Genomic DNA, 27,282 nt, shown 5'->3' with positions numbered 1-27,282 from the left:
GGATCCTGCACAGCCCTACGCTTTGCCCTGTGCCGGCACCGGAGCGGGGTCAGGCGCGGGGTCCCGGCACGCGCCCTCCGCCCCGCGGCGCACGTGGCACGCACAGCCGGCAGGATCACGTGACTGCCGTCTGACCCGGTTTCTCCCGTCCGGTCAGTGATGGAGAGAGGCGCATGCGCGATCTCGCACCAGACCCCCCCCCTCCACCCCAGTCTCCCTCCGCCCTATATAAGGCGCCGACGGCCGCGGAGGGGCTCCCGACTCCGCAGTGCGTGAGGGGGCGAGGCTGAGCGGGCAGCGCAGCTACCTGAGCGGCCTCTCCCCCGCGTCTCGCCAGGGCCTATACCACTGAGCGGAGCCTCCTGCCGCTTTCTCCTCAGCCCCTAGCCAGGCCGCGCGGCTGGCCCCGGCGGAGCCATGAGCTCGGGCACCCCCTACATCGGGAGCAAGATCAGTCTCATCTCCAAGGCGCAGATCCGCTACGAGGGCATCCTCTACACCATCGACACCGAGAACTCCACCGTGGCGCTGGCCAAAGGTGAGGGCGGCCGGGCCAGGCATCCTCCGCACGGCGGGGGCGGCTTCTCCCCACAGAGCAGACCGCGGGGCCGGCCCTGGGAGGGACGGGGGAGTCGGGCCTAGGCGTCCGTCCGGCTGCCCGGTGGAGAACCTGGGGGCGGTGGGACCCCTGGTGCGGGATAGCGGAGGCGCCGAGAGTCGCCTCCCGCCTCGACGACGGCAGCGATGCGGGGGCGGCGGGGGGCTGCAGAGTCGACGTGCCCGGGCCCATTTACGGGGAGACGGCTGAGCAGGGGCCGGGAAACCTGCCGTGGCTGGCTGGCCGCCCCCGGCCTCGGGGCTGTGGGCCCCGGCAGCGCCTCCCTGCCGTGGCTCCGAGGCGGCTCCCTCCCGATGTTGCCAGGACCGCGGCTTCAGTCCGTGTTCACTCCCTCTCCCGGGGTCTGGGAGGCTCTTTCAGCCCCCACCCGCCTGAACAATGAGCCTGGCGAGGGAGGTGTAAACAGGCAGCAGCTGGAGCCAAGCTGCTTTGCTGCGGTGGTCTGGCGAAAGCCCCAGGGACCCCGCATCTTGTTTCAGTCTGGGGATGGCTGACTCGGACTCCAGCTCTGAAATACCAACCTGCCCAAGCTCAAGTGTGGGGGCCGAGTGAGGCGCAAAGCCTTAATTACAGCCGGGGCTGGTTCATTTCGCTGTGGCCCCTTTCGTGATTCAGCATTTGATTAATTACTTTGCAGTGTCAGAGCTACAGCGTGCAGCATAGTGAGCCTGGCTTGTAGTGCAAATGGTCCAATGCAAGAAAGTCAAATAGTCACAAGAGAGCTAACTGCTGGATATACTACACCTTACTTAGAGGCTGGTGGGAATATTACAAGGCCTTTTTTGGACACTTGTTTAATTTCTCAAGAATAGTGCAGCAATTCAGCTTTTTTGTGAAGAAAATATGTGAAAGAGCTGCTAGTATCTGAAGTTTCCCTGTTAGTCTTAAACAACCACACTTCCTTCTCTTAGAACAGAATTTTATGACTAAATTGTGGTAACAGTATAATTTCTATTACTTGGATGATAGCATTATTCTGCAATGTTTGGATTGGGTGAGTAACCGATCAGAGTGTTTGTGGAAATGGAAGAATCTTAAATTCTGTTAGATTTTTTTAGTAAAATAAGGTACAAAACCTAAATCTTGATTCCTCATTTTAATACTTGTGATCAAGAATTGGACTACATTCAAACTGTATAATATTCTGGAATAGTAATCTCTTGTGCAGTGCCCTTAAATCCTGTGTATACTCTTCAGTCTGTTTACCTGGGTTTTTGACACTCTATGCTTTTCTGGTTCTCCTATCTTGCAGACTGCTTCTTCACTTACTCCTTATTTTGCTATTTGTCCTTGGGCATACTGATCTTGATTCTCTCCTAGACTTTCGCTGTCTCTTATTTTCATCTGCCACCTACACAAGTGACTCTCAAACTTGCTTCTGACTAGAATCTTAAGTCTGTTTGCCATCTCATAAGTCTCTCAAACCAGATTTGTTCCATGATGCTTTTCTAACCATCACCTCCACTATCCTCCTTTTATTCCCAGCCTGCTATCTCAGTGTAAGCTTTTTCTTCCTTCGTCTCTGCCTTGTATCTTTAGTTTTGTTGTTTTCTCTCTCTTCACATTTTACCCTCTCCTCATTTCCCTAATAGGGGAAAAGATTTTGTGCCCTTTGTCATGTCTAACTTTCCTTGCTATCACTTCTTCCTCTCCAGTCTGTTGAAAATATTACTTCTAAAATCATTGAACTCCTCCTGTCTCTCAAACTTTAATCCTTCCACTAGCAATGTCTTACTGCATCAGATTCAAGGACCTCATCTTACCATACTGGGAAGTATTCAGGGGATCCAGGCAGTCTTTCCTGGTCCACAGTTCCTATGTGCCGAATTGCAGATAAAGAAAATCTAACTTGGACATTTGAAACCTACTTAAAATGAGTTTTTTGAATTTCCGATATCGGACTAATTTCAAATAATGAGATGTAGCTGATCAGGATTTGCCTCCCCATAAGCATGCATGTGTCTAACACTATGTACTTCATCACATGCTTTACAAAGCCTGAGTAACATATTGTATGTAAGGAAGCTAGGAGAAGAGAATGGAATTCATTTGGATGCCAACAAGGCTGTCTGTCAACTGGAACAGCAGGGCTATGGCTGCGGCTGCTTTTCCCTTTAAGCGCGGGTCCTAGCATCCATATATATACACACACAAATGCAATTTCTTTACCTATGTCCTATCTACACTGCTGATTCAGAGCCTCCTTTGTAATGAGTGGGATGCAGCAGTCTCCTCTGTAGCCTTTGTTTTTCACCTAGCATTCACTACTTCAGTGCTTAAGTGGAGTGAGTGCCTTTCACAGGACCTCTACCAGAAGAATGTCTTCATATGTATTAAATTAGTGGGGGAAAATACATGCTGTTTGCCTTAGAAGTCTATAAGTCTTTAAAGTATTTTGGATGTTGGTCACTTTTTTTAATTTGGTGCACTGCCTGCAGCGTATTGGCATCTGTGTTGTAACTTAATTTCTTAACTGGCAGATTCATATTCCATTGTTAAAATGCTACTTTATAAGTTTTTCAGATCAAATTTTGCTTTTGAGCTGAGACTAAGATTTCTTAAACTACAGGATTTATGTCAAAAGTGTTTTCTGATGTCTGACCACAATAATAGTGCTGCAGTCATACTTAGACCCATGCCATTGTGACAGAAGTGCAGCTCATAAATAAGACATTGATTTGTTTGGAGAAGTAGAGAAGCATTTTGAACTCTTTACAGAATCTCTCAAATTGCAGATAACTAGCAAATGTAGCAATGTCAATTTATAAGACTTGCAATAACAGACTTCTGTCCAACGTTCTAGGTGTCCTAACATCATTTTAGAGCAGTAAGATCTCAGCAGTACAGAAATCATGTCAGCAGGAACTAACCCAGACATCTATAGAAACTCTTTTGCACCCCCTTATTGTTTTGGGATGTATCTCCTCAATTTTCTCTAAAACTGACATTTCTTTTGCAGTTTGTCTGGAAGGTCCCACATTCAGGCTATTTCAGACCAAGGGAGGAGCAAGTTAGAGTTTTGAGGCTGTCGCAGCACACGCTGCAAGCTGCTACCTCTCTGAGGTGATCCAGCTTGGGTAGCCCCTGCTGACTGCACATATAATAGTATGGCATGGGGTGAGAGGCAGTCCCTCGGTTAGGCTGGTCTCAGACCCTTTCAGCTTTTAAACATCAAAACACATTAAACTCTACCTGGAGACTGATGGGAAGCCAGTGCAGATCCCAGAGCTCTTGTACCATATGCTCCCAGTGAGATGCCCCACTTAGTAAGCAAGCTGCTGTGTTCTGCACCAGCTACAGGCCCTGATAAGTATAGCCCCATGTAGAATGCACTGCAGTAGTCTGGTCTTGAGGTAACAAATGCATGGAGAACAGTGGCAAAGTACAAATCTGAAAGGAAGGGTTGCAGCCTTCTAGTTAGCTGTAGATGGTAAGCTGCCTGGGTTACTGCATTACTCAGAAAGATTGATGTTACCTCTGGCTGCTTCCCCAGTCCATCATCACCTCTTATGTGCATTGAGCATCAGTCAGTTTGCTCTCATCTATGCTCCAGTTTCAGCTAAACACCAGATTAAGTACAGAATCACGTGAGCAGAGTTGGACAAGACAGATGTACAGGTGAGTCTCATCAGTCTATTGAAAGTTCTGCTCCCTGTTCCAAATATGGCTCCATCTACGCATTGGACAAGAAGGTGACAAATGGCAACCTGCAGCACTCCTCACTGCTTCTGAGGAAGAGGAGCAGTTTCCTACAACTAGCTCTTGAGAGCCATCTGAGAAAGGAATAAAGCCACTGACAAGCAGCACTGTCTATTCTGCTAGGGTTAGCTGGTGAGACAACAATTCAGGCTGTAATCAGCTGTATCAGAGGCAGCTGATCTAATGCCTGATGGGACACCTAGTCTTCATCCATCACAAGTCTTACTGTACCAGTCTAGAGCCCTGTTGATCAAGGGTTAAGGTGATCAAAGGCATCTAGATAATGAATTATCTTCCCTTTTTTAGGAAAGGCTGTGGAGAGGTGATGCTGGTTGATAATTAGCTAGATTGTCAGCATCAAGCTGCAGTATTATCACCACTTTGTTTAGCATGGTTTCTGGCTTTTACATTTAGAAAAGGTGGATTACTTACTTGTTAGATTCTAAACATAAACAAGAGTTCAGTTATATGCTGGGATTAAGTTGAAAACATGTATGTTTGAGACTGTTTCTCTGGAAGTGGACAAGCAGTCAGTTTTTATAAGCTGTTAGATGGGATGAGATAAGAGGTCTCAGTTGCTCTTCCTGAGTATGAAAAATACAAAATCTCTAGCTTGTGCTAATCTTTTGAAGATCCGTTTTAGGTAGCAAAATTTTGCTACCTAACAAGTGTCCAAATTGCATGAATAGTGCATGAGAGAAGTATAAAGTAGAATCTTGCTATTCCGCTCTTTGGGTGGGGGGACATGTTCAAACTGAAGCTATGTCCACACTACAGACTAGAGGTGTGATTCCCTCCACTTATGTGCACATGCTTGCACTAACACTCATTGAGCTAGCGTGAGTATTAATTACATAGCTGCAGTAGCTCTGGTAATGGCAGTGGACACCGCTGAGCTGTGCCAAATACGAACCTGCCTGGAACAGGTGGGGATGTACTTGGCATGACTGAGCTGTGCATCCTCTTCCCATGCTACTGTGGCTACACTGCTATTTATACTTGTGCTAGCTCACTGAGAACTAGCATGAGCATGTATACTCAATCAGGAGAATCGCACCTCTAGCTTATGGTGTTTGAAGTAGCTTAAAAGGCTTTTGCAGACTCAGCAGTGCTGGAACAGAGGAGCATTAATCAGTTACTAGTGTCCTAGCCCTGTTCCAAGGATGTGCCAGGTAATGTAGTGCTCTGCATTGACCTGTAAGGAGAATATGATTGACACTAGTCCTGCTCAAATACGAGCAACATCTTAGTCTGTGCTTCAAGAAACTGCAAATCTAGAAGTCCATTCAGTGCAACTTTGCAGTTTAGTGATAGCTCAGTGTTCACAAAATGAAGTTCAATTGTGTTTGAGTTCTTTGCTTAAGGTGTAAGGTAGGCAGTATATGTATTAATCATGAAACGAATGGCATTCCGCTCTGGGAGTGGAGAGAGGTGAATAATGTGCGTTAACTTGTGTTTTACCTGTAGCTACCACACTCTTTCTTGAAAAACTAAATTAAATATAAGGTCATGGTTTGAATTCTAAAGCTTTAAATGGAGTGGGACTAGAGCTGGGTGAAATCTTTTTATGGAAAACAATTTTGGATTGACCACAAATATTAATGAATTTGTGCCGAGTTCATCAAATAGTTTTGACCAAGTAATAAAAAAAATCTTTAAAAACCTCTATCTTGATAATGTCAAAACAAAATGTTTTGTTTCAGCTATACTTGACTTTTTTGTGGGGGAGGCATTTTGCCAAAAGCAAAGGAAAACTAGTGTCACAAAATACTTGTAGGGGTAGGAGGGGAGATTTTAATTTGTCTTCCACATCACAGGCCAGTACCCTTGCCACTGGTCTATGACAGATTCTGATATGAGGCTTTCTCAGTCTGTATCTGCAAAAAGAAAAGGAGGACTTGTGGCACCTTAGAGACTAACACATTTATTTGAGCATAAGCTTTCGTGAGCTACAGCTCACATCGCATGCATGCCACAAAAGCTTATGCTGAAATAAATGTTAGTCTCTAGGGTGCCACAAGTCCTCCTTTTCTTTTTGCAGATACAGACTAACATGGCTGCTGCTCTGAAACCTGTCCGTCTCCTGTGTTGCAGCTGTTCACTCTTCTAATAAAGAAACTGGTTATTGGAGCAGGAACTAGAACTTGAGTATCCCTCGTTCTAGGTGGGTGCATAAGCCACCAGACGAGAGTTGTCCTCACTTTTTCCCTTTCCCAGTGACAGTTGTAAGAACAGCCCAGGTGAGTACCCAAACCACTGGACTAAAGGTTATAAGGGAGCTGCTGTTCCTAGGTGTTCTGTGAATCTAGTTCTCCTTTGTTTTTGTCAGATTGCCCAAATTGTGGCTGCAGGATCAAGCTGGGATGTTTTTGACTCTTTGGAAAGATTCAGCAAATGTTTGGCCCCAAACTATTTTTTAATTTTTTTTGGAATTGCCAGTGAACACAAGAATCCATTATTTGCTCAACTGTAGTTGGGACCTTGCTGCTTGAGATGGCCCCTCTTGTGCTATTCTGCCACAGTTGTGGTGGTTGGAGGAACTCAAGCTCGATCCCAGTTTAAGAGGAGGCTGACAGTAGAGCAGCCTTGGGTAAGGGGGCGATGGCAGCTCACCTTAGAAACAGGCTTCATCAATACAAAATAGCCCAAGTCATTGACTTTAAGAATCACCTGTTTACATAGACTACTGCTGAGGTGTGCTTTAGAAAAATCAGATATGTGGGGATCAGGAAGAGTTTGTTCTAACATTGTGACCTGATTTATTTGGGGGGGGGGGGTGTATATATGTTATATAAAAAATATAGGAGGGATACTTATAGCCTTGAGTACATGCCCTTTGCTGTGGCATAAAGCTAAACTTCACCTGAAACTATATAGTGCTGGAGAAATAAGTTGCAGTACTAGTAGAGGCTAATATCTACTACTTTCTCTCTTAAATGCTGTAGTGCGGTCATTTGGTACTGAAGACCGTCCCACAGACAGACCTGCTCCTCCAAGAGAAGAGATTTATGAATACATAATTTTCCGGGGAAGTGACATCAAAGATATTACTGTATGTGAACCTCCTAAAGCTCAACATACTCTGCCTCAGGATCCTGCCATTGTCCAGGTAAGAATTTCAGTTTTAAATGATGGCGGAAAGTTTTGAGGCAATATACTAGCAGTTCAAAGCTTGACCTAAACAAGTCTTCAGGTTATAAAGATGGTGTTACAAAACTGAAGGTCAGTGTAAATGTTTCCAAGAACTTTCATAATTCAAGTGGAAACACTGGTTTTCAACCAAATACTTCCCTTCAATCTTTGTGGCCAAAGTATTGCAGCATTGAAAACCTGGTAAGCAGTCCAGATTTTAATAGACCCAGGTGTAATCACCACAGTAAGTTATCTTTAAATATTTTCATAAATTCATTTACATTTTAAACAACCTTGTTACTTTTAGTACCTTAAAAGCACTACAGTGGGGGAAACAGGAAATACAAGAGTTCAGAAACTGCTGGGTAGTCAGTGAAAATGTACTTACACTATTATCTTGTTATGCAGTCTTCACTGGGCTCTGCCTCTACATCATCCTTCCAGCCACATGTGCCTTATAGTCCATTTAGAGGCATGCAACCCTACAGCCAGCTTGCTGCCAGCTCTTTACTTAGCCAGCAATATGCAGCTTCATTAGGTTTAGGTGAGTAAAAGCTTGAAGATGTACTCTTTGAAATTGTAACCCCGTCTTTAAGGCGTGGTTACACAATGGTTTGTGCCCTAGTGTTACTAATAACTACATTTTTCTGAATTGACTGTTTGTATCCTCTGTCAGCAGTTAAAGCAACCAGCCTTATGAAATGAGGCTTCATTCTAAAAAATCTTAAATTAAGAAGTGTGTGTGTGTGTAGAGACAGTAAGAACAGCATGAGTCTACTAGCATCTGTTTGAAAGTACTGTATATAAGCTTAAACATTTGGTTATTGACTTAATGAGGACATAGTCTGTTTCTAGTTTAAGATGCCCTGCATATACTGCACTCTGGTAAAGAAAATTGACTCCAAATATGTAGCATCTCAATACTATTCTAGGTAACTTCTTGTATCTCTTTCCAAGTCCTCACAGTGTCTCAACTACCTTGCCTTATTTGTGTACCTTTTTTGCTTTCTCTTCTCCCCTCTGTATCTTTAGAGAAATTGGTAAGCCCTCCAACATCAGCAGCTGCTTCCAGCCCTAGCTCTTCTCCGTCTCCACAACCTGTTTCAGAGCCTGACATGTCTTCCGAGCCACATCAGCTCTCTTCCAAGGGTAACAGCAGTTTGAGGACTCTAAATATTTGGAAGAACCTGCATGGTGTTTGCAAAACATTCTGTTCTGCTTGTTAACCCTCTCAAAATGACAGTACTTATGTGTAACTATAGCAAAACGAATACATCGTTCTTAGTTCTTGCTTTGTTGACCATTTGTTAGCGCTCTGGCTTACTACTACTCTAGAAGAATTGATTGGCGGGCTGGGGAAGGAGAACAAGTACAGGATAGTGGTTAGTCTTCGCAGGGAAGGCTGGCTGCAGAAGATATTTGCTTGTTGGGACATACCAATGGATATTTATTGCCAACTTACAGAATGGCATGAAGTAGACCTTTCCTTTCTGTAGAGGAAGGAATGATGCTTAGAGCCCTACAAATCTGTGGATATCTGCTCTATATCTCTGGATATCCACAGATAATTTTTGTGGAACAGATGCAGATACAAATTTTGTTTCCGGGTAGGGCTATAATGATACTAAGTTGTGGGGTAACTGCTAATTAGCTAGGTCCTTAAGGAAATACTAGTGCCTTCTCCCATTTGTTGTTGGAGAGGAATTTTTGAATGCATTCCATACTTGACATGGGCCATGAATGCAGTTTTCATGCTTTACTGATTGAACGTCTTGTTTGACCGTCTGGATTCATGAAAACTATCATATCTGAGCTAAGACGTGACCGTTTGATCTTAAATTTTATGCACTAGATTGAATCCAGTTCAAAAGTAGGTTAAGGGGAAAACTAGGTTGAAGAGCTTTGCAGTGTTTTCAGGGCAAATAATGTGGGTACAATCCACATGTGTAGGTAGCTGTCATGAATCTTATCTACACTTAAAAAAATGCTTGGGTCAAGTTGGAAAGCATGCATGTGTGTAGCTCCCCTCCTCTTTTTGGCCCATCTCTATCTCTCTGAACCATATCAAAGATCCAACTAAAGTAAGCTTCAAAGTGCTGCTTGCTGACAGTAACTACTGGGAAGGCTTAATATCTAGACATACTCTAAGGGTATTATTTCTTCTTGTGGAAGTCTTAAGTGTATACTAGATTAGTATGTGGCACAATAGAGAATCCTAGAAATAGAATGCAGATTCAGGATGCACTAAAATAAGCAATGGCTTGGCTCATGTAATAGTGTAATGCATTTCTTGATCTTAAACTGAACCAGTTGCATGAAGAAAATATCTCTATCCTCACTTATGCAAAACTACCTAACATTCTGTTCATCAAATTTTATGTTCATATAAAGAGTTAAGTGTGTGATGTCTCAAAGTACCAAACATTAACTTCTTTGCAATCATAGGGAATGAGTATTTGTCTGAACACTTAGTCTGACTTTCTAATGTGGCTTGTTATACTTCACACCATCAAGATACATTCCTAAATGTGCCATAGTATAAAAAAAGTCTTGAAACAAAAGTCCAGGAGCTTGGTTAAGGTTGAAATGTTACCCTCTAACTCCTGTACTATATGCTTTAATATCTAGGAAACATTGAGAGACTGGACTAGTTTTAATTTGTCTCTGGGTTTTCTTGGTGGTTTTTTAACAGTACCCAGCTACTTGATGTAGTGTCCTTATGAAACGACTTCCAAATGCATGTAAATATGACTTGTACTTGATGAACCATAACTACTAGAGCCATTAAACATTTATTTTAACAATAGATCTGACATGGATGCCACGTTAATCTGGTTCTACTTATCAAAAAGCTGAGTACAGTAAGACCCAGCTATTGATACAGTAAAGGTTATGCACATTGACACATTCTCAACTACTTTGAAAACGAAGCACTTTCAGGAAAAGTCTGAAGCAAGCTTCTTTTAGCTAAAAAAATGTACTTATTCTGTAAAATTATACACAAACAAGAATACCTAATGAAGAGAAATGGGAATTCGTACGTTTTGGAAGCTTATTGCATATATAGTGACTTCTTAATTTGAAATGCATATTAACTTTGTCCTTAACTATTACTATAACATAGCAAATTGGTAACTTTGCATTCTTCAGGAGTGACATTGTTGACTTGGTTTATGGCCCTGAGCTCATGGGGCGAAACTTGTATGCCAACACTTACTCAAATGTGTAGTGACACATTGCAAACCCCCATAGCAGAATAATGGAAGTGCCTAGGAGGTTCTGCGGAGGTATTGTTAAATCTGTTTTTGATCATGGAGGTTCAGGAGCAATGTTGGCATATTTCTTGCATGCAGTACTTCCTGGAATGCAACTAAAAACTAGTTATTGTAATAACCCCTTTGTTTTTCCAGGTGCTGGCTTCCCATTGGTTCACCAAGTACGCAAAAGCCCCATGGTGGAGCAGGCTGTTCAGACTGGTCCAGTTGATAACATGAATCAAAAAAAGCCACCCCCAGCAAAATTAGTTTCTGGTATCCAACGCAATGGTCGGCAGATTCCGCAAAGTAGTAAGACAAATGGTATACAAGTCTTGTTCTCAAATGGGTATTTGGTAGAGCTTCCTTCAGAAAAATGTTGAAGTAACTTAGAACAGTCCTTAAGCCTGCTTGATGAGTTAACTTTCAACTTCTAAGGTAAGCTAACTTTGTTCTTGTATGCTTGGGTTATAAACAGTCTTCCTTTCCCTGTTTGCTTTAGATACAGTTCAGCCACCACCTGTGCAAACTCAGGGCCAGGTGAATGATGAAAACAGAAGACCTCAAAGGAGAAGATCGGGTAGGCTAACTTGACCTTAAACATGCAAACTGCTGTATAGAACTCCAATTCCCTGCTCATATAATTGAGAATAATGGCTAACATAAGATGCTTATGAGCAGCACCATGTTAATAAATAAAATAAAGGGGGAACAAAACACAGCCAAAAGAGCATTCAGGTATGCAGAAGTAATGCTTTCTTAGCTCCAGAGGTTACTCTACAAAAACCTTGCAGAGCCATAGAGAACATACCAGGGGAGAATTGCTCTGTTGTATCTCCCCTGAAACTCAGGTTTACGCATGTAAACTTGCTATAAATTGTTGTCTTTACACAGACTACCCCTCGTACTGTGTAAGGATCTTCAAAAGGGATTTGAGGTAGCCATAACCAGCCAGACCATGTTATCACAACTTATCTAAGTTGTCTTCCTCATGTATTGTAGAGAACCATGTAACTGGTTCCAGCCTTGTGTGGGTTTCCTGAAATATGTACATATCCCAATGTGTGTGGATTTATGGACTGAAATTCCTTCAGATTCCTTGGGAAACTTTAATTGTTTAGTTTTTTCACCACAGACTGTTTGGCATTATCTTTATAGTAGTTGAATGCAATGCTGGCAGGGAAAATTGGCTGTAGTCATCTAACTTAACAGTAAGACTAACTTTTTGGAAAACATTCTTGGATGTTAAAAGTATTGCTATAATGTGTTTCTACAGTGAAGAGCAGACGTCTCTTTCAAAGAGGTGTGGCATAATCACAGGACTGGAAGCCAGAAACTCCTGAGTTCTAATCCTGGTTTTCTCTGGCCTTGACCAAGTCATTAACCTTCCTACGCGTTACCAAGTGTTTAAACTCTCCTGCTTTCAGGAAACAGGAGAACCAGGAATCGTTCTAGAGGACAAAATAGACCAGCCACTGTGAAGGAAAACACAATAAAGTTTGAAGGTGACTTTGATTTTGAAAGTGCAAATGCACAGTTCAACCGAGAGGAACTTGATAAAGAATTCAAGAAGAAACTGAACTTTAAAGGTTTGTGTCTTTAGTAAAGCCATTTACATTTGATAACTTTAAGGATGGCGTATAGACAACCTCTTGCTCTGAGAAATTACATGATTGATTAACATAGGGAAGAATCTCAGTCTAGTTTGAAGGAGCAAGAAAACTGATGGCTCTTCAGTACGCAGCAAGGAAGTGTGTAATTAATCTTCTATCTTCAGATGACAAAGATGAGGCAGGGGAAGAAAAGAAGAGTGATCCTGGAGTAGCAACTCAAAATGATGGCAATGCAGATGAAGACCTCCTTGGACCCAATTGCTATTATGATAAATCAAAGTCTTTCTTTGACAACATCTCTTCAGAACTAAAATCCAGGTAATTAGCTTTCTGAAGCTCAGCCTGTCTTATGCCACTTAGTGCAGGCAGTATCTTAGAGAGGTCCTATGCTAGGTAATGCCTAGCCCTTTGTAAGAACATGGATAAATGAAATTTCCACGGTATGCATCTGATGAAGTGAGCTGTAGCTCACGAAAGCTCATGCTCAAATAAATTCGTTAGTCTCTAAGGTGCCACAAGTACTCCTTTTCTTTCAAATGAAACTCTGCGTCTTGAAAGGCTGCTTCTATTCAGTTTTGGATGATCAGTAACCAGGCCTTTGAAAGGCATGTGGCCACAGAATTTGACAGCTCACTAGATGCTACTAAACTTTCAAATACTGATATCTGATCTTAGAACAAATTGCAGTCTTGGTTTGTTTTTTTTGGGGGGGATTCACTTGACCTAACACTTGTTCACATCTGATATGCCAAAAGCTTTAAACACAGATGTGAACACAAGACATCCAAATGGTAAACTATTGGAATATCATAAACTATCTTTTAGACATTCTAGAAACTGTTTTAAAATATCCTTAAAACGTCTTTACCCAATTTTTTTCTGCTTAGTCTTTACCATTTGTCCTCCAAGACTGAATTTGTTCCATTAAGACTATGGAGTTGCTTGCTGTTCTTCCATGTAAAAGTGCTGCAGTGTTCGTAGGGGAAAGGCTAAATCCAAGCTGTTCTATGCTTCCATTAGAATTTCCTAAAGATAATTCCTTAATTTAAGGATTTTATTTAAAACATTGGCTCTAAACTGTGTCCCTTAAATGTCTATTTAAAAAAAGTTATCCTGGGTTTTAAAATATTAATCCCCTGGTCACCTATCCATTCCTGTCTCTTTACAGACAAGTGGTGGCTAGATTGTCCTAGATTGTTTCTGAAGTTCTAAACCCCCTCCTCTCCCATTACTGTATGCTGCACTTCCTTGGTTAACAGTTGCATTTTTATCCCTCTGAGTCACTAATTGCACTCTATTTTTCTTCCTATATAAATTGTGCAAAGTAATCAATGTTCATCTTTATCTTGCGGGGGAGGGGTGGCAAGGTCTAAAGTAGAGCTCTATTGTAGAAGTCAGACCTCTAATGCTTTAATCCAGGCTCTGCTGCTGAATTTGTGTGGACCTTAGGCAAATCACTTCAGCTGTTTCCTTGTACCCTCTTTTCCCTTTATTTAGGCTGCAAGCTCCTGAGTTCAGGAACTGTTCTTGTACAGCTTGCACAACAGCCGTGATCTTGATTGATTCTAGGGGCTACTGTAATTCTGAATCTTTAAGCTATGAGACTTTACTTAAGTGAAGGATCTATCTGTGTCAGCACTCAAACCCAACTTTGATAGTCTCATTTGTTGAAAGTGGAACTAGGAAATATAATCCTGTCTCTGTATAGTGATCTAGAGTTACCGTTTTTGTGGGGAAGGAGGAATCTAGTGCTTTCTAGTTACTAAAGCTGGTCTAAAACAGTCTCTCCTTTCCTGGTTGTCATGATTGAAACTTGGTAGATCTTAATTGCTCTAAAAGTACCAATAGCGTTTCAGGAAAACAGGTGGAGGGTACTACAGCACTATTGGAAACAAGACTGTTCAGTCCCTTTTAAGGCACTTGTGGTTCCAGCTTGCAGTTAGGATGAAATGGTAACTAACAAGACAGTTGAGCTATCACTTAATATGTGACTTGAGTAAGGGTGCAGAGAAAGCAGACTGCAGTACATCAGGCTTTCTAGATCTCTGTAAAATGAGTTCCTCGCTCCTGCCCAAGTGGTATGGACTTTCCCCAGAACCATCTTCTGAATAATGTTCATGCTTGACTCTTGTTCAGTTCCAGGCGTACAACATGGGCTGAAGAAAGGAAGCTTAATACAGAGACATTTGGCGTGTCTGGCAGGTTTCTTCGTGGACGTAGCTTTCGTGGTGGGTTTCGAGGTGGAAGGGGTAGTGGAGCAGCACGGCGAAACCAAACAACTCACAGAGCTGGTACTGGAAGAGTGTAATGGAGGCAAGTTTTGTAGCAAATGTTATGTCTAAATATCTGTTCAACTTTTAACTTGGCTGCTAGTTTTGCAAGCAGACCTAAGGTGATTCCTTATGGATCCACCTTTCATGCTCTCTTCATATCAGGTGGGATCTGGATAGAGCAGTCTTAATATCATTATCATGCCACTCGTGGTTATTCTTTGCTGGGGCTGACATTCTGACCAAGTCTGAATAAAAGTGGCCCTTGCCTTCCTCCAAGATAATGGAATGCAAATGCAATCTCAGTGTTTTGTGTTTTGGTTGAGCAAGTGTAGCTTGACCAGGGGAACTAATCTCAGATTAGTGTTTCTGTGGGCAGGGATGGGAAGGAGGTGGGATTGGTCTCCTTTATTTGATACCGAATGCTCTCTTTCTCTGCAGGCTCTAAATTCCTCTGCCATGAAGGTGAAAATTATGTATATAGGATGAAAACTAACTGCTGCACCAATGTGGGATAAGAATAAGCCCTTGTTTACTGTCTGAAAGTCAATTACAGAAGTTCATGTACAACTAGTATTTTGGGCTTCAACTTAATTTGAACCAGTGTCTAAGAGCTGGAATGTTTTTGGAAGAGGGAATGTGTTCAGGATTATCTTTTGGAGTCTTTTTTTTTTTATTTTCCGAAGTGCAGGCTAACTTAAAATATGGTGGTTTTTTCTGGGACTCTAAAAGGATGCTGTAGTTGAAACAAAGTAAAACTCCCTTTCTGTACCCTGAAGATCATGCTATTTTAACTTTGTTTAAAACAGAACCAAAGCTTACTTGAAGTAAACCAGCTAACTTGTTTGTTCTGAGCAACCAAATGTACCCTTTGCTGCTGATGATCGCTCATTAAGGCAGCATAACTTCAATACCATGTGGTGTCTGGAAATACAGATTTCCAGTGCTGAAGGGGGTTGTGTATAGTGTGACTTGGGAATACTGGGTGGCTGCTGATCATGTGATGGGGGGGAAAAAGGTTGTACAGTTATTTTCAAGTCCACTATTCTTTCAGGGGTACTGCATGATTCCATGCAATGGCACAAGATCAGTCACTTGAGGCTGTCTCTGAAGTCCTGTTTGGAGGAGAGAGCCCAAAGCCTCTAACTAGCCAGGCTCTATGTAGGGGAGAGTGCTATGCTGTGTATCCTCACTCATTAAAACAGTGCTAGAACAGCAAGTGATCTCCTACATGCAGTGTTAAATACTCTGTTAAATGCTTTTGCAGTAGCTTACCTGTAAACTAAGCAAGAATAAAGGCAGAGAAACATCTCAAAAGGAGCTATTTGAGGAATGGCTTATGACTTATTGCCCCCCAACAGTACCAGATTGTGTAAACAGTATACACTGCAAACAGTTTTATGTACACTAGTAGGCTCTGTGATGGAACACTATAGAATGTTGCTTTCCCTAAACTAAGGAAGGGGAACCCATGTAATGAAGCTTATCGGATGGGTGTTTTTTAATTTCTCTAACCCCCCCCAAAACTGTAAATAGTTCTTGTTTTTTGTTGAGGTGTGGGGAAAATTGGGGGGGAGGGGTTATAAACTTGTTTGCATGAATAAGTGGGTTAAGCTTATAAGTTATAGGCATGTGTTCTTTTCACGATGGGGAATTTTGTTGAAAAAGCACTTTGATAACTGAACCTATTACATAGCCAGAGTTTTAGTTTATGCATCGACTAAGTTACTGTAAAAGCTTGGATTTATTTTTGTTAGGACCTCATTGTTAAGAGTTAGAACAGAGCTGCCCCATTGCTATGGAGTAATGTAAATTGTAATAAATAAACGTGTATGTTTAACACTTCTCCTATTTTTGTTCCTGTAAACGGCTAACGGTTGGTTGCTTGCAGGAGCGTTACTCACTGGCTATATGGCTGAAACCTCTGCTTTGAAATAAGCCAGAGACCTAGTATCTAATGAAGGGTGGGCTTGGTGTTAATCACAGCTAGAACTGTGTGTAACTTATTTGTATGAAACCACTCGACAGATCTGTACTTCCTCCACAGCTTCATATTTCCATCCCTTCATTTTGGATGACCACTTCTCTTGCTTCAGTGGCAATGAAGACTTCAGCACTTCTTATCCTTGGAGAGTCGGTTTGACTACTGTTCATCTTTGATGGAGCATCTCATGGCCAAGCATCATGCATCTGAAACCATTAGAAGCAGCAGCTGAACTAACTATTTTCTGTACTAATAAGAGGGCCAGCTCGCTGGATCAAATATCCTTATGTTTTAACACAGAATCTAATGGCTTTCTCCTTTGTATTTCCCTGTGAGCTTAAACTTCATAAGTGATCTCCTGAAGCATTCAGCTATCTTCATGCAAATACCCTGAAGTGGGAGGCTCATGCCAGATAAAATCTCTTAAGAACGAAGAAATTGTTCCATAAGCCTTGTGTAAGGGGAAGAAGTATCTAATGGTTCCTGGACTGGCTTATGCTAAACTTATTTCTTAGCACTAAATGCCCTAGTCTCAAGGGAATCCGTGTCAGTCCTATTCTAATTTAAATCTTTCACCTTGGGGTTAGAGTAGTGTCTTTACTATTTGATGCATCTGCTACTGTTGTGTAATACAGCATATGGATTATTTTACTTACTAGGCAATTACTCTACACACTTAAAGCAAAACCCCGTTGTGGGGCACATGCAAATGCATAACTTTTAATTGTCATGCAGCTGGTCATAGCTTTCTTGCATTTTTATTAGAAAGTGGGCTAGATGACTTCAGCATTACAGCTCTAGAATTAAAACCATTTTAAAGGAGGGGAGGGCTGATCTTTCTCTAAGATTACTGAATTCTACTAACTGCACCTGCCTTCCTTAAGGAGCTGAAAGTACTAATTTTACTAGATGTTTCATCCATCAGCAAAAGTGCTGGTTTTGGATAGTTTCTACTTCTAGCTGTTGTGTGTCTACCTTCTCCAGTCAGGCCAGCTATCATTAAGCAACACCATGCTAATGACTCCGCTAGCTAATACCTTCCTTCATATCATTTAAGGCACAGTCCTAGCACCAGCTTCCCTTCTTCCACAGCTAACCTATACAGAACATATTGTACCTATTTCAAGAGCATTGCTTCACTAGCTGTCCTTACCCCCTTCACTGTGAGTAGTTAAACTAATGATAGTCCTGCAGCAGTGTATATATTAAAACCAAGCTTTTTCAATTAAAAAAAAAAAAGCTGAAGAAGGCTGAGACTCTCTTCTGAGCTGCAGGAGGATTAGAGACCTACCCAAAACATGAGCTAGTGCCTCTATTCCTTATTAATTGTACATGGGGACACATTTTGGGGATTATCTAGACTGGTGCCACCTGCCTAGTAACTTTATGTGCCTTAACGCCATGTTCCTATGGATCTAAGTCCTGACCGCAGCAGCCAGTCCACAAGCATTAAGGTCTGACCCTGACTTCCAGCAGCCTGGTTATTCCTTGCAGTGACCAACAGCCCTTCTGGTCCCAAGTCTCCTCAATCCTTAACTACAGGCATTCAGACTTTTCCTCTCTGGCTCATCGCCCTCAAAGCTGTGAAAACAACACCCGGTTACCAGTTCACTTTGGTGGACACACTCCATGCAGTCTACACCAGAACTCTGCTTGGGGTAAAAATAAACTAAGTTTATTTAATAGAAAAATCACAGATTCAAAAATGAAATAGTAAGGAAAAGCAAACGCATGCAACTTGCACCAAAAATAAACTGTAATGGCCCATCATTTGTTTTCTCCTGTGTAGTTCCATGCATTGTTACTTGTCCGGATTTGCATAAACACCTGGGATGAGAAGAGCACCTCCCTGCTGCAAGATGTATTTGAAATTGTAATACAAGTCATGAACATAGTATTCTATACACAAATTCATAGCTATACTCATACATATCTCATTAGACTATCAAGTTCAGAACATTACAAGGTTTCAGAAAAAAACTAATGGCATATTTATATACACGCTACCATTCTAAAGAACCAGTTGAGGTTCAGACCTGCTGTTCTCCCTTGGGTTGTCTAGACCCTGATTGTCAAACCTGTGTGAAGTACAAGTTTTCAACGTTAAAGAAAGGTAATGAGTTAGTAAGTGAGAGAAGTAAGGACCATATGTTCTGAAAGTCTAAATTCTTGCTTATCATGGGAGTTTCTGATAACTTATACCAACTTCAGTCTCTGAGATGACCAGTTTCAGAGTAACAGCCGTGTTAGTCTGTATTCGCAAAAAGAAAAGGAGTACTTGTGGCACCTTAGAGACTAACGAATTTATTTGAGCATGAGCTTTCGTGAGCTACAGCTCACTTCATCAGATGCATACCGTGGAAACTGCAGCAGACTCTATATATACACAGAGAATATGAAACAATACCTCCTCCCACCCCACTGTCCTGCTGGTAATAGCTTATCTAAAAGCCATTTCCAGCACAAATCCAGGTTTTCTCACCCTCCACCCCCCCACACAAATTCACTCTCCTGCTGGTGATAGCCCATCCAAAGTGACAACTCTTTACACAATGTGCATGATAATGAAGTTAGGCCATTTCCTGCACAAATCCAGGTTCTCTCACTCCCTCACCCCCCTCCAAAAACCCACCCCCATACACACACAAACCAGATGACCAGGATGTCTACCTTGGCAGTTGATGTTACTTAGGTCTAACTATAGCCTGAAAAAAACACTGAGGATCTAAAGCCTAATTTGACATGTATTATCCTAGTATAAAAGCTTGAGGTGTTGAAGTATCCACCTGAGAAAATAAAACTTATGCTATTAGAAGTCTTGCAAAACCCCTCCTGTCAGGGTGGTCCCAAGTCATATGTACCATAATGACCTTTGCTTACATCTATTGGAATAAAGGGTGCCCAATGCCTCCTAAGGGGATGTGTTCTGTTGAGTCAATTAATTAGGTCAGCCAATAGTTTTTAATGTCTTGACCCATATCTCAGTAACTGTACGGAGCAGTTGCATAGTGAGAAATGAATCTGTATAAATGGTTTGGAATTTCACACTTGCTGACTGCAGTGCCTGACTTGTTCACTTTTCCTAACACAGGGTCCAGCAATTTGTCACGATCTGAAAATCAAGCAGTCTTCTAGCTCTTACATGGTGCAAGTAAGAGATTCTGCTATGAGACCTTAGTTAAAAATTCTCTCCCAAAACTGTAGGGCTCAGCTATGCTGGCTTTCTAGAAAGAGCCTTTCTCCCTACCCTCCTTCCACAAACCATACCGTGCAACCTTGCTTGTTGCTACTCTTTGCCATATGCTACAAGTAGCTGACTCAACTAGTTGCAGTTGAGTCTGGCTTTTTCTGTTGCAGGCCCCTTTGGTTGCTGTGTGGGACTTTCAGTCCTTCACTAGACAGGCATTGCATCTCACATGCCAGGGTCAAGGCAGAGATCAGGAGAAGAGGGCATACTGGTTTAGGGGACCAAGTGTCCCAGTTTCCTTTCTAGCTTTTTCTTGCCTTGATTGGTCCTTAATTTCACATGCAAGGAACCTACTTGAAGATCAGGCCTGTTTCTCTAGCAGTGACCCTAAAACAGACAGTAGGATTTCCTACTCACTTGTAGGGTCTCCTTTAGGCAGATTAGGGGTATTCCTCTCATTCCTACCCTACATCTTTGGTCTGTTGGATAGTAGGGCAGTGGGGACTCAGGGGGCTTGGGTTTTATTCTCAGTTCTACCACGGGTCTGATGTGTGACCTTGCACAAGTCACTTGCCCGCTCGCTGCTTCTGTTTCTCCCCCCTGTTGTCTGGCTTGTCTGTTTAGACTGTTAGCTCTTCAGGAGAGAGACTCTCTTACAGGTAGCTACAGTGTCCAGCAATAAGGCTGTGATCTCAAATGGGGCCTTTAGGACTAAGGTAACACAAATAGTAATCTTGGTCCGTCAAAGTAGATATGGCTGTCTTGAGATGGGGGGAGAAGGCACATGATGTTGCAGGCATATCTTTTTTTTTCCCCTGCCAGTACTAGTTATTGCCATCCCTCAGCCCTGGGGTTTGGAAAGTATTTGCCAGAGGAAGGCAGCTTTCCTGATTCTAGAGCAGAGTTAGTAAGGAAATTACATTCCCCTTCCCCCCCCCCCTTACCCCCCAGGAAAAACCTTAACTTCTTTTATTGGCTTTTTTTGTTATTGTTTTTGGATGCTTGTCACAAAACAAATTTAACCTGAAAAAACTGAATTTGTTTTCGTCATCAATTTGCACAAATGTCTGTTGTCAAAAAGCCATTTTGCATTGAGGAAATATTTCAAAAGACATTTTTCAACCAGCTGCAACCATGCCAGTCTTTGCCAGAAAGCTTGTTGTTCCCCTCAGGAGAGCTGTGTTCTCCATCCTGGATTTGTCCAATTAGGGTTCCCAAGAATAGGAGATTCTCAAACTTCTTCCTGGTGGAGCTTAGAGAACACTTGGTGCTCAGTTGGGGTATTTAGTGTAAATGAATTGGGTAGCATCCCTTTAAATACTTGTGAGGCCCACTAAAGGGCTCTTAGGAGGCTGGTTTATTGTACTTTAGAGAAATAATACTCATACTGCAGAATCTAAACTTTCCTTTAGACAAATAATGGAGGCCTGAAATTAACCTTAAAAATATGAACAGTCAGCAGATGGAGTGATGTTTGCGTGAGTCCGCAGACAGCCTGAAATAATAGCACTGAGAAAGGTATGAGCTATCCCTATTAATTTCAAGGCATTGTTGATCCTGAGGTCTAAGCACAACGATTTAAATATCAACTATTTCACTGCTGATCAAAGCACACAACAAAAGAGCAGGACAGTCATATTACAAAAAGGTTTACTGAGCAGAGTCTTGTTTTGATCTCTCAAGTTGATGGAAAGAATGTTACTTACCTTTTAGTAACTGGAGTTTTCTGAGATGTGGTGTTTTTACGCTTCTAGTGTGCGTGCACCCCACATCATGGAGATCAGAATGCTTTAGCCAGCAGTATCTATTGGCCACAGCTGCTCCCTTGATTATCTTGAGCCTTTCCTCCCCCTGAGAGCATAAAGGAAGTGGAATGACCAACAGACCCTCAGTTCCTGCATTGCTATCAAGTATGAGCTGTTAGAGTTGGCAATAGCAGGGAAAGGAGGATGGGTCATGGAACACAGGGAAACAACACATCTCAAAGTACTCTAATTACTAAAGATAAGTGCTTGTTTACATATGTTCCACTTCTAGAGACACCCAAACAGCATGTAATAAATAGATGGAGGAAGGAACTGCAAATGTAATTCAAGACGGCAACACATCCCTCCCAAATTGGTTGTCTGAAGGAGATGCTTGAACTAAAGAGTAATGGCCAGTGAAAGTATATACACTACTGCAAGTAGTGGCGGTGGTCATTCCTCCAAGAGGGCTGCCGAAGTGGCCTGTGCTCTGTTGGAATGTAACCAGACATGATCTGGGAGTTCTAAATTGACCACCTTGTAACACAGCTTTATGCAGTGTTATACCCAAGTGTATACCCAATTAGGCCGTCTCAACTCAGAGAATATCTAATGCTTGGAGTTCAGCAACAGAAATAAATAGCCTGGGGGATTGCCTGAATAGTTTTGTTCTAGTCAAATGAAATGATGGCGCTCAGAGGACATCCTCGGTATGTAATGCAGTCTCACTGTTGGATGAAAGAAGCTTTGGGGGGAAGAAACTGGCAAGTAAATGGATAGACTTTAAAAGAAAAATCAGAGTACTTGCGGAAGACATTTTGGGTGTGGCTGGAAAATAGTATGTGGGGATCCTGCAATGAGAGTTTGCAGTTCAATCCTGCGTGCCAATGTAATTGCAACAGGGAATAATCGTGCTCTAGACAAATGGAGTAACAAGCATGAAGTTAATGGCTCAAATGGAGGTTCCATCAGGTTGGTAAGTACTATGTTACGATTTTAAGATGAAAGGGGTTGTTTTATCAGAGGAAAACCTCTCAGATCTTTCACAAACATTAGCTGAAGGGTGATCAAAATAAACGATGTGGTCTCGAATTGGTGGATAAGCAGCTGAGATAGCAGCCAAATGAACATGGAACAAATTTAGTGACAAATCAAAGATTTTTAAAGATAGTCTGTACTTAAAGATATGAGGGATTGATGTCTCTTGTGGAGAAAAAGTATGCTGGTAAGCTCAGGATGAAAAGATACTTAATTTTGCAGTATAACTTGTCCTTGTAGATTCTGCTCTGTTGATATACAAATCATATTGATTCAGAACAATTCTTCTCTAAGTCTGTTAGCCAGACAGTTTTTGTGCCATGAGGGGTAGAAACGTATCTGGATGGTGTCCTGTTGTTCTGAGTAATTAAGTCTGGTAGAAGAGGTAAGAGATATTGATGGTATCACTAAGAGGTTTCTGATTTCTCTGAACTAGTAGTGCCTGGATCTGGCTGGGGCTATTTGGATGATTGAGACCTTGTCCTGTCTGACTTCCTTTAACGCACATGGGATCAGAGGAAGTAGGCGGATAAGCATACAACAGGCCCTGAATCCAAAGGATTAAGAAGTCATCTCCTTGAGTACCTAGACTCTGTCCTCCCTTGGAACAAAATATTTTGTATTTCATCTTCTGTTCATTCACAAACAGATCTATGCAGGGAGCACCCCACTAATTGAAAATGGACTTGAGGATTGGTTTCAGAGTAGCAGCCGTGTTAGTCTGTATCCGCAAAAAGAAAAGGAGGACTTGTGGCACATTAGAGACTAACAAATTTATTTGAGCATAAGCTTTTGTGAGCTACAGCTCACTTCATCGGATGCATTCAGTGGAAAATACAGTGGGGAGATTTATATACACAGAGAACATGATCCAATGGGTGTTACCATACACACTGTAAGGAGATTGATCAGGTAAGGTGAGCTATTACCAGCAGGAGGGTGGGGGGGGGGAGAGAAGTGATAATCAAAGTGGGTCATTTTGTAGTGATAATCAAAGTGGGTCATTTCCAGCAGTTGACAAGAACATCTGAGGAACAGCTGTGGGGTGGGGGTGGGGAATAAACATGGGGAAATAGTTTTACTTTGTGTAATGACCCATCCGCTCCCAGTCTTTATTCAAGTCTAAGTTAATTGTATCGAGTTTGCAAATTAATTCCAATTCAGCAGTCTCTCCTTGGAGTCTGTTTTTGAAGTTTTTTAGTTGAAGAATTGCTACCTTTAGGTCCGTAATCGAGTGACCAAAGAGATTGAAGTGTTCTCCGACTGGTTTTTGTATGTTATAATTCTTGACGTCTGATTTGTGTCCATTTATTCTTTTACGTAGAGACTGTCCAGTTTGGCCAATGTACATGGCACAGGGACATTGCTGGCACATGATGGCATATATCACATTGGTAGATGTGTAGGTGAACGAGCCTCTGATAGTGTGGCTGATGTGATTAGGCCCTATGATGGTGTCCCTGAATAGATATGTGGACACAGTTGGCAACAGGCTTTGTTGCAAGGATAGGTTCCTGGGTTAGTGGTTCTATTGTGTGGTGTGTGGTTGCTGGTGAGTATTTGCTTCAGGTTGGGAGGCTGTCTGTAAGCAAGGACTGGCCTGTCTCCCAAGATCTGTGAGAGTGATCATCCGATGAAGTGAGCTGTAGCTCACGAAAGCTTATGCTCAAATAAATTTGTTAGTCTCTAAGGTGCCACAAGTCCTCCTTTTTCTTTTTGACTTGAGGATTGAATTTTTTATGGACCATTTGTGATTCCTAGAAAAATGCATAATTAGATGGTCTGCCAGTGTGTTGTGTAGGTTATCAAGGTGAACTTCAATTAGTGTTGTGTTTTTTGTTGTATCAGATACCCAATTTCATAGAAGTTTGTCAAGATGGGCTCCCCAACCCAATAATGAAGCATCAATTACTACTGCACTGGTGGGAAGTGCTGGGGAGAACGGAACTCCCTTGTGGATCTGATGTGGGTCTTTCCACCAGATGAAGGAATTCAAAACTTCTTGAGTGATGTGTATTCCCATATTTATCTTGTGAATAGCAGGGTGATTGTAACCACCCCTGAAGACAGTAAAGATGCAGTCTGGTGAATGGTGTCACCAGAATACATGAAGTCATGACACCTAAAAGACAGAGACATGTTCTTGCTGTAGTATATGGATTGCTTAGCTGTTGATTTATCAACTCTTGTATGTTATCAGATCTGGTCTGTGGCAGGTATGCCTGAGCCATTGTGTAATCAGTTAGAGCCCCAATAAATTCTATCTTTTGTTTTGGAATTAAATGACATTTTCAAGTTCAGTCTCAGTCTGCAGAACAGATACTTAGGTACTGAACACCTCTTATCACTTGTTTGGGAGACTATCCTGTCACCAACCAATTGTCAGGAGATGGGTAAACCAATACATTTCTCTTTCTGACATGTGCTGTGACTACAGCCAGACATTTAGTGAAAGTTCTCAGGGCCATTGACCCCCTGAAAGGCAGCACTCTGTACTGGTAATATGTATTGCCCACTATAGAACAAAAATATTTCTTGTGTGTTTGATGGATGGAAATGTGTATTTGTAGACTGAGAGCTGCAAAGCGATCTAGGGACGGGTTAGGGAAGACAGGGTTATCGTTTGTAATTTAAATTCGCAAACAAAGATATTGAGAACAGATCTCTCAGGTCCAATATTGAACTGTAGCCTCCCAAGTTTGGGGGGCAAGAAAGTATCAATAGAACCCTTTCCCCTAATATTGAGGTGGAACCTCCTCTATAGCACCAGGAGCCAAGAGAGACTTAACTTCTTGTTGAAGGAGACTCTCTCATGAGAGAGGTCCCTGAAAAGGGATGGGAGGAAGGTGGGTTGGTGTGGGACTGTTTTGGAATTGAATAAAGTGGCATTTTTGGATTATTTCCAGTACCTATCTCTTGCTGGTGATACTGCTCTATGTATCCTGGAAATAATGCAGACAGTTCCCGAACGGGGTAGGGAAAGGATAAAGATCCTCCAGCATTGATTGGTAGCTCTCGATATATACATCAAAACAACTTCTTAAAGCCAGCCTTAAGAGCATTCAAAGCAGATGTTGATGAAGGTTTCCTCTCATGTGTATGTTGTTTCTAAGCCCTGGTCTACACTACAAGTTTAGGTCATATTTAGCAGCGTTAGGTTGATTTAACCCTGTACCCGTCCACACAACCAAGCCTGTTTGGTCGATTTGAAGGGCTCTTAAAATCAATTTCTGTACTCCTCCCTGGCGAGGGGAGAAGCGCTAAAATCGACCTCGCTGGGTCGAATTTGGGGTAGTGTGGACGCAATTCGTCGGTATTGGCCTCCTGGAGCTATCCCAGAGTGCTCCATTGTGACCACTCTGGACAGCACTCTCAACTGAGATGCACTGGCCAGGTAGACAGTAAAAGCTCCGGGAACTTTTGAATTTCATTTCCTGTTTGGCCAGCGTGGCAAGCTGATCAGCACAGATGACCATGGAGTCCCAGAATAGCAAAAGAGCTCCAGCATGGACCGAACAGGAGACACTGGATCTGATCACTGTATGGGGAGAAGAATCCGTGCATGCAGAACCCCGTTCCAAAAGATGAAATGCCAATATATATGCCAAAATCTCTAAGGGTATGATGGACAGAGGCTACAACAGGGACACACAGCAGTGCCACGTGAAAGTTAAGGAGCTGAGGCAAGCCTACCAAAAAACAAAGGATTCAAACAGTGGCTCTGGGTAGAGCCCCATACATGCCGCTTCTGTGATGAGCTGCATGCAATTCTAGGGGAGGCCCCTACCACTTCCCCACCACTGTCCGTGGACACCTGCAAGGGGGGGAGTCTCACGCTACAGGGATGACGATTTTGTGGAGGAGGAGGTGGTTGAGGATAGCGCACAGCAGGCAAGCGGAGAATCCCTTCTCTCCGGCAGCCAGGAACTGTTCATCACCCTGGAGCCAACACCCTCCCAAGGAGGGCTCCCGGACCATGAAGCCAGAGAAGGCACTTCTGGTGAGTGTACCTTTGTAAATATAATACAGGGTTTAAAAGCAGATGTGTTTAATGATTCATTTGCCCTGAAGACTTGGGATGCATTCACGGCCAGTATAGCTACTGGAAAAGTCTGTTAATGTGTCTGGGAATGGAGTGGAAATCCTCCAGGGACATCTCCATGAAGCTCTCCTGGAGGTACTCTGAAAGTCTTTGCAGAAGGTTTCTGGGGAGGTCAGCCTTATTCTGTCCTCAATGGTAGGACACTTTTACCACACCAAGCCAGTAGCAAGTAGTCTGGAATCATTGCAGAACAAAGCATTGCAGTGAATGGGCCCGGGCTTTGATGGCATTCAAGCAAGATCTGTTCTTTATCTCTTTGTGTTAGCCTCAGGAGAGTGATATCATTCATGGTCACCTGGTTCAAATATGGGAAATTTTGTGTACAGGGACATTCAGAGATGCCCATTCCTGCTGGGCTGTTTGCCTTTGGCTGAAAAGAAATCATCCCCGCTGTTAGCCGCACAGTGCAGGGAGGCCCGTTCATGCTGAGCTGTTTGCATTTGGCTGACAGGGATCTTCCCTGATGCTAGCCACGCGGTGGTGGTGGTGTGGGGGGGTAAAGCAATCATCCCAGAGAGTTGGGGGGGGGAAGGTTTGGGTTGTGCTGCACATTCACCCTAAAACCACAGCCCCTCCTTTTAAATGGTCAACCCAACGGGCTTTGTTTGGTATGAGAAAGGAGGGCACTGCTGTTTGAAA

At 42.6% G+C, this 27,282-nt stretch overlaps 1 protein-coding gene across 2 annotated transcripts; it reads left to right on the top strand.

Moving 5' to 3' along the window:
- Positions 1-222: 222 nt before the first annotated feature.
- Positions 223-16,427, top strand: LSM14B (LSM family member 14B). 2 transcript variants are annotated; one of them, XM_077832001.1, is made up of 10 exons: positions 224-538; positions 7,264-7,427; positions 7,859-7,994; positions 8,483-8,599; positions 10,861-11,028; positions 11,207-11,284; positions 12,132-12,293; positions 12,482-12,635; positions 14,454-14,630; positions 15,029-16,427. In XM_077832001.1, exons 1-9 carry the CDS (start codon positions 418-420, stop codon positions 14,623-14,625), a joined length of 1,272 nt encoding a protein of 423 aa, XP_077688127.1. In that variant the 5' UTR covers positions 224-417; the 3' UTR covers positions 14,626-14,630; positions 15,029-16,427. The 2 variants fall into 2 exon arrangements, with proteins under 2 accessions (XP_077688128.1, XP_077688127.1); XM_077832002.1 differs by lacking the exon at positions 8,483-8,599 and having other exon boundaries at positions 223-538.
- Positions 16,428-27,282: the final 10,855 nt, after the last annotated feature.

The sequence above is a fragment of the Eretmochelys imbricata genome, chromosome 13 (assembly GCF_965152235.1).
Source record: "Eretmochelys imbricata isolate rEreImb1 chromosome 13, rEreImb1.hap1, whole genome shotgun sequence".
Classification (NCBI taxonomy): domain Eukaryota; kingdom Metazoa; phylum Chordata; order Testudines; family Cheloniidae; genus Eretmochelys; species Eretmochelys imbricata.
The sequence above is the reverse complement of the archived record's forward strand: the minus strand, read 5'-3'. Positions and strand labels throughout refer to the sequence as shown.